This window comes from Pleuronectes platessa, chromosome 1 (genome assembly GCF_947347685.1).
Source record: "Pleuronectes platessa chromosome 1, fPlePla1.1, whole genome shotgun sequence".
In the NCBI taxonomy this organism is placed as follows: Eukaryota; Metazoa; Chordata; class Actinopteri; order Pleuronectiformes; family Pleuronectidae; genus Pleuronectes; species Pleuronectes platessa.
The window spans coordinates 24,800,018-24,812,283 of NC_070626.1; the positions used below are offsets into that span (position 1 = coordinate 24,800,018).

The 12,266-nt window shown below is 41.6% G+C and overlaps 2 protein-coding genes across 2 annotated transcripts; one reads left to right on the forward strand and one right to left on the reverse strand.

Annotated features, from left to right (window-relative positions):
• Nucleotides 1–599: 599 nt before the first annotated feature.
• On the reverse strand, nt 600–7,025 carry LOC128459144 (general transcription and DNA repair factor IIH helicase subunit XPB). The gene is made up of 15 exons (XM_053444273.1): nt 6,835–7,025; nt 6,191–6,393; nt 5,824–6,060; nt 5,671–5,720; nt 5,446–5,581; nt 5,181–5,351; nt 4,494–4,698; nt 3,943–4,257; nt 3,673–3,857; nt 3,196–3,398; nt 3,013–3,109; nt 2,441–2,558; nt 2,231–2,349; nt 1,493–1,642; nt 600–1,385 (listed from the first exon to the last, which is right to left on the reverse strand). Exons 1-15 carry the CDS (start codon nt 6,860–6,862, stop codon nt 1,251–1,253), a joined length of 2,352 nt encoding a protein of 783 aa, XP_053300248.1. The 5' UTR covers nt 6,863–7,025; the 3' UTR covers nt 600–1,250.
• Nucleotides 7,026–7,534: 509 nt separating this feature from the next.
• On the forward strand, nt 7,535–10,630 carry gpalpp1 (GPALPP motifs containing 1). The gene is made up of 7 exons (XM_053419108.1): nt 7,535–7,760; nt 7,877–8,003; nt 8,803–8,898; nt 9,015–9,276; nt 9,520–9,684; nt 9,786–9,890; nt 9,967–10,630. The coding sequence occupies exons 1-7, from the start codon at nt 7,676–7,678 to the stop codon at nt 10,183–10,185; spliced, it is 1,059 nt and encodes a 352-aa protein (XP_053275083.1). The 5' UTR covers nt 7,535–7,675; the 3' UTR covers nt 10,186–10,630.
• The last annotated feature ends 1,636 nt before the right edge of the window (nt 10,631–12,266 follow it).

Genomic DNA, 12,266 nt, shown 5'->3' on the forward strand with positions numbered 1-12,266 from the left:
CATAATAACTAACAATAACATCATGGGGCACAACAAGGAACACTGATCCGTATTATCCACCGATTTATGTGGATTCAATTTGTGATGTATAACCCTTTCAAATCTTGGCCACATTAACTCAAGAGCTGATTAACAAAAGTCCATTCGGTTTTCATTCTGAGAAAATGCAGTTCTTTGAAACCACCTCAAACAGTTGAAAAGCAACAGAGTAGGTATACTGTATAACAAAAGGAACCCCCCCACACACTTCACACGTCTTCTTTCATTCGGGTAAACCAATCACCAGTTGTTAACACATTCACTGGTCTGTAAATGTTTAGCAAGCTACACTTTAAAAGAGTTCTGATGGACCGTGTACAGTCTGCAGGAGGCGCAGGGCTTATCTCAGTGTGGAGCTAACACAGGCAGGAGATTCATGTGGAACATTTCTCCTAAACCTAACGGCCAATTCAGCCCCTTTCCCATAGAGATGAATGTTGCACCGGGGCTAGATGGCACAAATGTGAAATATTTGCACGTTATTCATGTCTCTGTGTCAGGAAGCACTCACGCTGTCATTAACTTGGGCCAAACTTTTGGTGTGATATTCTTAAAGTGGATTTCTGAAATTAAAATTGCCTTTATTTACAATTCAGAGATAAAACGCACTGAGTTAAACCTATGTTAAGTTACAAAAGACAATCAACAGTTATATATCTCACAAAAAAAGAATACTCTGACGGATTTCTTTTTTTACATTTTACACAATCAAACATTTAATTGGGCTCTGTCTATTCCCTGACCTCTCTCGTCCATATCTCCACCACAATGCATGTTTGAATCAACCTTGATAGTTTTGGTCCTCCCAAGCCAATGAGCTTCAACTCTGTCCTGAGTTCCCACAATGCACATATTTGACCAACCAAGCCGTAGGTAGAGCCCTTCAAGGGGAAATTAGTCTGGCAGTCTGCACCAGGTAACAGGCTCTCGATGCAGGTGTGTGGGTTTTTTGGAATATCTTAAACAAACCCAAATAAACCTAAACTCTCACCTCTCACTGTCCCCAGATTTTACTAATGCCAAATCCTAAATAGGATCAACGTTTTTGTGATGTAAAAGCCTTTCAAATCTTTGCCACATTAACTCAAAAGCTGATTAACAAAAGGTCAATTTGGTTTTCATTCTGAGAAAATGCAGTTCTGTGAAACCACCTCAAACAGTTGATAAGCAACAGAGTAGGTATTTGGGTGTGAACGTCTCAGTCAGTGCATCTATTTTCTGAAGCGTTTGAACAGCGGATGAATGCCCTTGAGTTGGGAGGATTTGCTGCCTCTGCTGTGATATTCCATGTAGACTGCGTCATCTGCACCGGACATGGAGCTCATGGTGCCCGTTCGCCTCGAGAACTGATAAGGAAGCAGAGAGAGATGACATTCGATTAGTTTGACAATTCACAAAAACAACAGTAAGCATGTAAGAGTTTTCTGAGTAAGAGTTTGGCGAAGGTCTTCACCTGTGGTCGTGTGCCAAACTCCCCGGCCACCACTTCCTCCTCAGCATCCAGGTCGGACGCAGCGAGGACCTTCATCAACAGCTGCTGTTGCTCATCTCTGGTGGAAAACATCAAGTCTTCTTCTTCCATACCGGCCAACTTAGTGATGACCTATGAAAGAGGAGGAACACGCCAAATTAGAACAAGTATTTTTTAACGAGAACAGAACGGGGTGTCACATAAACAAAGATCCAAGATCACAGCACAAAGATTTTCTTATTTATAAAGATTTTTCCAGTCTTCCTGCAGAACATTAATGTGAAATTGTAATGGCTGAATGCTATTTTACATATTTACAACACAGACAAGTCAAGATAAAATCTCGTTTTCACCAAGTTTGTCATTTTGTCAATCAACTTGAGCTCCATCTCTCTAAATGAATAGATTCAGCAGATCAGGTGCAGCTCTCTTTGGATATAACATATCTCTGTGATTGAAAGATGAGTTTTCTCAAACCAGATTCTTTTCTGGTCCATTCATTGTTTCTCTTATGTAAAACTCTTGTTTGCTTTTGCCAGAATCACTGTCACATTTCAGTGTTGATGAGCATGGAGGCAGATCCCGGGCAAGATTAAACCTGATGAACCAAAGACCTCCGACAACATATTATCAGGCAGCAACACGTCTGGAGCTAGTGTATAAATAACGGAGACAATCTGCCACAAGAACCTAGAGGAAACACAAAGAGCGGGAAAGCACCTTAAAGCTGTAGCCCTGGTCCACCAAGAATCTCTGCCTCTTGGTGGAGTACGCCATCTCCTGTGTGTCCTGGGACACCAGCGAATAGAAGTAGGCATTGTACTCCTCTGCAACCATTCCTATACAAGTCAAAAACAGTCATGTCAGCATTTGTCATGTGTGAGCAAACAATCCCAGTGGTTTCTTTGTTGTTGTCGCAGACACACAGACCTTTCTTTGCTCGTAAGACTCTACCAAGCCTCTGGGCCTCCTGCCTGCGAGACCCCCCATGGGAGGAGATCTGGATCAGAACATTGGCTTCTGGCAAATCAAATGAGGTGTCTCCAACCTGTTTGAGAGATGTAGAAATGCGATATTACCACTGTATCGATGTCATCACCGTGCATTTACTGTTTTATTGAAAAGTCAAGTCCAGTGTGAATTTCTCTTGTGTCAAGATCTGAATCTTCAGCAAAGTGCAAATAGGATATAACCTGTCAGCAATATAATTGTAAAATGACTGCTGAACCAGTACAATACAAAAGTAGTACACAGTGCAGATTACTCTGTATCAACTTTGTTTTACAATAACAGTTTATAGGATTTTTCAGAGAATGAAAGGAGGATAAAATCATAAAATCATCTATTTCAGATACGAGTATTGATTGGATTATTAATGTGTATGTGAACACACTGCTTAGAGGCTAGTAATATATAAATACTGCTGTGTCTCTTACTGGCCACAAGAGGGCACCCTGTGGTCTATCTCACGTGCATTAAATCCATGAGACTGAGTGATTTACCTTGGAGATGAAAATGGTGTTGATCTTAGGGTTGTGCTTGAAGTTCTGTAAAATCTGCATACGCTCCCCCTGAGATGTCGGACCATAGATGTAAGGCCTGAGGACGACAGAGCGACAGGAGATGAAAACAAACTTAAGGAGGAAATACAAAGAAACAAGTTGTTCTGACTGTTCATGACTTGCTTGTTGAGGCGAATGGCGTAGTCCTTCAGGGCGAACACGTTGTCAGCAAAGACAATGATCTTGTCATTGCGGCGCTCATGAAAGCGAATGAGAAACTGGCAGGCGCGGAACTTATTGGGGTTCATGGTATAAATGAGGATGCGCTTCTTCGTCTTAATGGCCACGTACTCCCTGTAGAACTCTGGAGACATCGGGCACCAAACCTGAAGCACAGACATGGTTCAGATTTATCTGTGTGGAACCGGCTCATGTGTTCTTGGTCATGTAATGAATATTTATAAAAAAACAAAAGTAGCAGTTCGAGGCTTTGCAAAGAAAATGTTCTACTACATGTGAGACCCCAGCCCAAATAATTGAATGTTCAGCTTTTTGCAAATGGCTCAAAACAACTCTGCATGTCTCACTTCATCGACTTAACATCCAGTAACAAAGTCCACACAAAGAGAGGAGTCTGCGCTGCCTACTTCATAGACTCACCTCTGCACACTGGACTTTAGCGATGTAGCCGTTGTTCTGTAGCTCCATCCAGTTGGCCTCATAAAGCTTTGGCCCGATAAGGAAGTTGAGGTCCACAATCTTGTCGTCCTCCCTGACCAGTGTGGCAGTGAGCCCCAGTTTGCAGTGAGCCTGGACAATGGTCAGAACACGACGAAACATCCTGGCTACAGAGAAGACGAGGAATTATTGCTTTATGCATTGAGTAAGTTCACTGGAGCTTTTGTCTGGACTTGGAGTGTAACAGCTCACCGGGGATAGTGTGCACCTCATCCAGGATGATGAGTCCCCACTCCTGGCTCCGCATCCACTCCATGACCCTCTCGGCCTCCCAGGAGCGCTTGGTGGTGTGACCCAGCATGGAGTAGGTGCTAATGGCCACCGAGCAGCCGATGGGTTTGTCCTTGGCGTCGGACGTGAAGCGGCAGATCTGAGAGTCGTCGATGGTGGACCACATCTTGAACTGGGCCTTCCACTGCTCCACCGACACAGAGGAGTTACCCAGAATCAGGCAGCGCTTACGCACCGTGCACGCCGCTGTCACGCCCACCAGAGATTTGCCAGCTCCTGGAAAGCAGAGGGGGGGAAATAAAATGAGTGCAAAACTTTTTACACAAAGATTTATGCAAAAAGAGAAGTAGAGGAAACTCCTTGTTTCACATCAGCTGGGCAAATATTTGTTTAACTTTGTATACAGTACATTATTCCTCTTTCAATTCATTTAATTCTGTGTTTTTTATTATTGTTGTCCTTTCTGTTATGTCCCTCAATGTTCTGTCCTCCCTCTGCTCCAGCTGTCTCACCGCAGGGCAGCACGATGACCCCAGATCGAGCACGTCCGTTTCCAAACATCTTGCGCAGACTCTTTTCCTGGTAGGGCCGCAGCACAGCGGTGGGCTTCAGGTCAATGTTGATGTCTGGGTTGACTGTATCATTGCGAAAGTCGTACTCTGCCAGGAGGGGGTACTCCAGCTGAATGCAACGCTTCTGCAGCTCCTCGATCATCTCCTACACCCGATTCAGAGAAAAGAAGTAAATAGAGAATCACTAATAAAACTATTTTTTGATTCCTCTAGCAAGGTATATCATTTTTTTTATAAAATCAAAAGATGCTAACTTTGACTTGAAGACACTATTCATCAGATATACTGCTAGCTTTTACGTTAGGTACGTGCTCATGAGGTTTTGAATGAATATGAGTACATCTACTCTTTAATTTAACTTCCATGTTGGTTTCTGTGCAGAGTAAAAAGCTGCATAGAAAACCTCGGTGTCGGATATTCTCACGTTTCCCTTTCTCAAATATTAGGATTTCTTTCACTAATGAAAACTGTCATTTGCAGCCCCAGACAATTATATTCCAAATTATAGAAATATATGACAACTGTAACAACAGATACTGCAGCCAAAATAACAAGCAAGAGAATATAACAACAGTTTAAATGGTCAGTAGTGATATTAACTTTGTTCTGATGAAATCGGATGTGTACCTGGCGAATCTCACAGGACACAGTCTGAGTCTCCTCATCCTCCTCCTCTTCTTTATCCATCTGTTCATAGTAGCTGAAGATGTCCTCGGGGACTTGCGTGGTGGAAGTTTGTCCCTCGCTGGGCTGCTGTGAGCTGGATGCAGCCCCCTTTTCCATAAGAGACCTGGCGATCTGTCAGACACACACACACATGTTATTTAAAACTTAACCGTGATACATAATTTTATGTTTGAGTGTGTGTAAGGGCAGACGTTGTGTGGCATACCGCTGATTTGCTGTGGATAATCTCAGTAATGAGCTCAGTGTCGGCGCCATCTGCAGTACGCAGACGACATTCACGGATCACACTGTCCTGCAGGAGGCGCTGGATCGTATCGGGGAAGGCACTCTCCACGAAGTACCTGAGGACAACACAGGCAGCACATTGCCAGAGGCTCACTGAAGGGATGACACACACAGAGAGAAGGAAAGGCTGCTGACCTAACTTTACCTGTTGTGCTTGAGCACCAGCTTGACTTTGCCGTAGCTCACTGTGCAGAGCTAAGGGACGAGGGGGAAGTAAATGCAAGGATTAGATAAACAAATGAAGAACATGACATCAAAAACAAAACATTTTCAAAACGTTCCTTCCAAACCAGGATACCTGGATAAACTGCACGATTCCATCAGGTACAGACGTCTTGCTGAGTTTCTGCAGGTACTCCACTATGTCAGAGGTCTGCAGCCCCACACTGACGGCTGCATACAGAGAGTAGGCCGTCAGCTTGTACTCGTGGACGTGGTTCGGCCGGCACACTGGCTCTGCGATGGCCACCAAGAAATCCTGGGCGTACTTATACACCGGTGAGAAGGCCTCCAGGAAGATGTGGCCATCTGGGGCCTGGAGGAGGGAGAGATAAAAGATGATGAGCGGGGAAATAACAGGAAACATCCTTTAGGATATATTGTAAAAACAGGAGGTCCCAGAAAACTGCATCAAATGAGGAATCCAACAACAAGCGTGGTCTTACCACCCAGAGGGGCCGAGAAGAGTGATCGTTCTTCAGCATCATCTGAACTCGGTAGTCTTTGGCTCCGTACTCGTCCAGTTTGGTGCCGGACTCGTCCACTTGTTTCCCTGCTGCAGCGGGTATGGCCTCCTGAGACTCGCTGCCCCCGGCCTCGTCCTCATCGTCTTCCTCATCTTGGAAACGCTTCTTGGACTTTTTGGACTCTGCAAGAGTTAGAAATCGTTCTCAGTAACAACACAGAACTACTTTTGGTTCTATTCTACTATGTATGATGATTATCATGATATTAAGTGCAAGTCTCTGAGGGTTTGTGTGCATAACACAAACAATTCTATTAGTGTGTCATCCCTGCGTTTCAATTCATGATACTACATGAGAAATGAATGGTGTGTATTTTAGAAAGAGCAAATAAGCAAACCCTGAGGTGTCCTTTCATTGCAACTGCGTCATCTCATCAACACGCACATTTAATGATGCGTCCAAAGACTTATGGTGGAGCCAGTGTACAGTTATTATAGAGCAGGGAAATGTGAGTTTAAAGAAACCTTCAGTCGAGGTTTTAGGATCCTGTCCCTCTCACAACGCCACTGAAGCTAGCAGCTAGCTAAGCATGGGGTTTGAAAGAAGTAGCATTAGCAACTCACCGCGGTCTCCTCTGTCTCTTTTACCCATTTTATAAAAAGGTTTAAATCGACAGTCTGTTTCAAAACATGTCGGTTTGATCTTGTCACTCAGTCACAACTGATCTTCTGCTCAGATCGACTGGACGAGGAGTTGCTTCAGTTACTGCGACGTGATGTGACCATACAGTCTATGGATGTGACACAGGAGATCAGCTCCGGCCAACTTCAAAATAAAACAGATTTAAAAAGTAAACAACTGTGAAGAAAAGAGACTCTATTACAGTTTACATACAGTATATATGTTAACTGTTATAAAGTATTATTCTGCTCATATTTGAACATGTTAGTGTTGTAATTTGTTATGAAAAAGCTATTTGCTATTATATACTGCTATTTGCATATTATATACTGCACTCAACTACCCTTTCGATTTATTAATGTGAGTTTCGTTAATTAAGAAGATTGTTAAAATACTAAATGTGTAAAACTGAATTGTTTGAAACAACTTGACGGATAACACTTTTAATTAAAGCTCACATAAGAAACAATCATTAACAAACATTTTTGTTTCTTAATTATAAATCACCCTCATGTTATAATAAAAGAAAATAGCCAAAAAATATCTGAATAAAATATATTTAAAACACAAATAAAAACACAATATAAAAATACGTTTTGCTTTTATTTCTGTGTCTAACTTCCTGTTTTAATGTGACTTCCCCCCGGTAAGATGCCCAGTGTTTACTTCCGGTGTGAAAGGTTAAATCCCTTCGCACATCCATGGTTCCTTCTTTATTGTTCTATTAGACATTAACGAAGCTACATTGTATAAGTTACACACATATAAAGTTGTATATTAAATATGTCGTCTGATGAATTAATCGGACCGGCTCCGGTCCTGATGTTCGGGGAATTAAGCGACATGGAGTCGGACAGTGACGATGGATGTGAGTATGAGAGCAAACACAACCTCCGCGCAGATTCGATGTTGTTTCGGTCACTTCACTTTGTGTGTGGAAGTGTTTCCCTCGGTGCTCAGCTGTTTCCCTCCTGAACTGTGCAGTCGCCGGTCCCGCTCTGCCTCCGGGATACAAGCGGGGGGAACCGTCGAGCTCGTCGGATGAGAGTGAGCCAGAGGTGTCGGTGAAAAGAGCCAAGACGAGTCACTCAGCTGGAGGCGGACCTGCACGGTGGGTCCACTCGTCCATGTCACACACACAGCCGCAACCAGTGGGCTTATTAATGGATGATACAGTGTTTATCTATGCTTTATAGATCTGCTGTAGCCATTAATAACAACAGCTTCTGTGTTGCCACTCTTTTAGCTCTTTAATGCACCAGGGGCGCGGCTATAATTGACAGTTTGCCCTGCTGCTCTCTGGAAAAGGACAAATACTCATGTAAACTGTTTGTTAATGCAGTTTATAGATTGTTCATTACGACTGCAGATCTGATGCATTGCAGAACTTCTGAATTATTAACATTGTCACTTCTGCTAATGGCCTTGTAGAAAGGGGATAATCCACGACTAGAGTTGCAACTATAAGTTAATTATACACTAGCTGATCAACTTAATCGTCATTTATATATAAATGAGTCCTTGTTTAAAGAACAGAATGTGTACTTCTAAAGTTAAACTTCCAAAGTAACAAAAACAGCTTTTACAATCACCATTTTAAATTTTGTGTCAGGACCGAGTCAGACTCTGCTTACAGGTACATTAATAATTGTACCACAATGTGACTACAGTTGTAAATGTTATTAAGCAGTGTATAAGTAAATGTTTCTTATCAAGAAGAGACTTAGAGAGTTTCCTTGAAAGACCAATGCAAGAGGTGGATTTCCCACAACCTGGCAACTTAACAAAAATTCAGATTAATTGCTTAAAACTGATCTGTAAAGTATTTTTGTAGTTAGGATTTAAAAAAAAATATTACCAAAGAATTAAATTATCAACAAACTATAATGTGTCATGTTTCTTTTGAACAGGGCAGAGAAAACAAAGACAAAAGTTGATGACGACGACTATTACTTTGGACCAGCTCTCCCACCAGGATTTAAGAAAACACAGAGTTCACCAGAGAGGTAAATTAACACATTTTATCTTTTCTTCTAGTGAATTCTAAGAATAAGTTGTTGAGGACAACCGTGTAAATAAAGAGTGTAATTATGAAAGCTGTAACTTCATCGTGTTCCTTCAGGCTGCCTTTGCTGGGACCAGCTTTGCCTCCCGGGTTTCGCAGAGCAGCATATGATGAGGATGAGAATGATGATGATGGCGGAGACAGTGAGGGTCCTGCCCTGCCCCCCGGCTACAAGGCTCAGCCCTCCAGCAGCGAGGGAGAGGAGGAGGAGGAAGAGGAAGTGATTGGACCCATGCCAACCAAAGGGCCTATCAGGGACTCTGTGGCCCAGGACTTTGAGCGCAGAGCACAGAGGATGAAAGATAAACTCACTGGAGACGTGAGTCCTCATTTTCATTTTCCGCTAATTGTATTTACCAGTATAGGAATCTTAATCTTATTTGCATAGTTTAGACTGTACAGATGCTATAGTTTAAAATCAACAGACTGGTCACTTGGCTTGATAAAAACATAATATTTAAAAGATTTTTATGCTAAATGTCTAGAGCTACAATGTCCCGTTTCTTCTAAGGTTTTCTTCCTCTACAGTATGAATTCATTCCTCTGTTTTCTGTGTAAACAGGAGACTCCTGAGGTAGTTGCCAGAGAAACATGGATGACAGAGCTCCCACCAGAGCTGCAGCACATCGGCTTAGGGGCTCGAACTTTCAAGAAGAAATCAGGTCCAGAGAACAAAGATCGCACCATGTGGACAGATACACCAGCAGACAGGGACCGCAAGCACAGGGTAAAACAACTTATCTCTATAGAACTATCTGTCATTTTGATCAAGCATCTCGGAGCCTTTATATATTACTTTCCTTTTGTTGGTCTGTTCTTGCCTGATAGGAACGCCTCGAGAAAAAGCTGAAGGGTGAGGAGGATGAGAAAGAAAGTGTCCCACAAGTCCCCGTAAAGGACTTAAAAATGGCGGAGACGGTATCAAAGTATAATGTAAGTGATTTTACCTCATTATTCCTTTTTTCTGAATGTCTCTTTACATAATAAATGACCCCACTCCCTGTTACAGGAGTCTAAGCGTGCGGAGTCTCTGATGACATTGCACTCAAAGAAGCTTAAGGCAAAAGCGAAGGAGAAGGTGGACAAGCCGGTGGAGAGGAGGGCGTTCGATCGGGAAGAGGACCTGCAGGTGAATCGCTTCGACGAGGCCCAAAAGCAGCGGCTGCTGAAGAAATCACAGGAGCTCAACACAAAATTCTCCCACAGCAAGGACCGAATGTTCCTGTAAGAGTCAAGAATGTGCTGCGTTTAAATGTGCAGACCTGCAGCCACAGTCCAGCTGGTGACATTTTCATTCAGAGTTTTGTACAACATGGCCTGTCTCTACAGATGCAGGTCTGTGAGGCTTCATTTTGTGTTGGTATATGAGGTCAACTAAACTTGATATAACAGACTATATGACATGACTGGACTGGAAAATGCTTTAAAAAGATTCAAGCTGTTGTAAAGCTGCAGCCAGTGAAGCTTGTTTTTGTTCAGGAGACACTGTTTCAGGTCTAATGATATGGGAGTATATATTAAAAGATGTGCGCTTTACTTGTGTTGATATTCAGTGAAATCAGGTAATATTTTACAATTTGGATTCAGTAATCTGTGATACATTGTGACACAAATATATACTTTGTAATGTTGCAGTCTTTCATGTGTCATATCAATAAACATTTAGTTTTTTTTCTACCTGTGTGTCTTATCTTCTTTAAGATATATGCAATTAATTCTTAAATATGTTGTCTCACATCTAAGCAGCAATTTTAGTTATAAAAAAAAGACTGTTGCTTGAGTTCGGGGATATGAATAAACCTATAAATTAACTGATTAATTACATCAAAGAAATAACCAGGGCCGGTCCTAGCAATGTTGGCGCCCTAGGCGAGATTTCAAATTGGCGCCCCCCCCCCCCCCCAACATATACACGTTCAGTTCTTTTTTTTAAATCCATTCTCACATTTCGTAATTCATACTTGGCCTCCAGAAAGTTAGTACATATGCACAGACAAGTGATAGGAATCCGAAGCTGTTTTTCAAGACATAGAACACCTCCACTTTGACAATTGCATGTTTATTAAAAATATTTCAGATAATTGAATGTCTACTGATGCATGTTGAAAATGATTTAATTCTTTGCTTTGGGTTTTTAAGCTATATCAGGATTAAGGCGTAAACCAGAGACAGTTCCTCTGTTTGAGAAGGAAATTCTCTTCTTCTAATATTAACAGTTTATCTAAATTCTTCTAATAGACCTGTAGTTTTTGGAATACACAAGTATCCACCATCACTACAACTGTGTACCCATCATCCATATTGTGTTGTGTACGACTTTGAAGGAAGTGTTCTCCTGTTAGTACAAAACGTTTGTGTCGCTTGTACTGTATGCAGTGTAATTAATTTTCACCCTGACACAGTATGCTTGTTCCACACAGAGTACCAAAGGAGATGTGTTGATAGTAACATTTAAACCAGGATGCTGTGCTCTCAACGCATACTGCATGTGACTATGCAGTATCCTTTCATTAGCAAAGCTCATTCAGGACAACAGCTGGAGTGCAGCTGCTTGGTCACAGCCCTGGAAACCCAAGTAATGATACTGATGTGTTATGTATTCTCGTTTCTCAGGTTCGTGCTGCAGAAAGATTGCAATATAGTATGTTAGGCATGGATTGCCTGATAAACCCCTGTAGGGTCCATGTTTAATTAATTTTCATGCCAGTGTTTTGTGTCAAAATGCTAAAAGTGTTTTTGGAAATACAGAAGGGACACATACTTGAATTTCAGGGACGCAGGTTGAGTAAAACTTAAGGACTAATTTTTGTTGGTTTTGATAATTTGTCAATCCTTTTAAAATGCTTAGTTCCTCACAGAAATCAGCAGACGGTGTGGCCTAGTCGGTAGAGTTGTTGTACTGCAAAAAGAAGGTTGCGGGTTCAATTCCCACTCTTTCTCATGTTCATTCCGGCAATGTACTGAACTCTTAAAATTGGCAGGAATTTATAATTGCTAAATATATTACACTATGTAAATTTAAACTAATAAATAAAAAAATGATTTTTTTTTATTGAATTAAATTGAATAAATTAAAAAAAAAAAAAAAAAACTGCGCGCGCAATTCCTGCGCATTGCGCTTCTGCGCATGATGTGCGCAATGGGCTTCTGCAGAATGTGCGCAGTGGGCTTCTGCGCAGGATGTGCGTGCGCAGTTTTTTTTTATTAATTTAATTAAATTAAAAAAAAATAATTCTTAATTTAGTTAAATTTATTTTATATTTAATTTAATTTAATTTAATTTAATTTAATTTAATTTAATTTTAAATG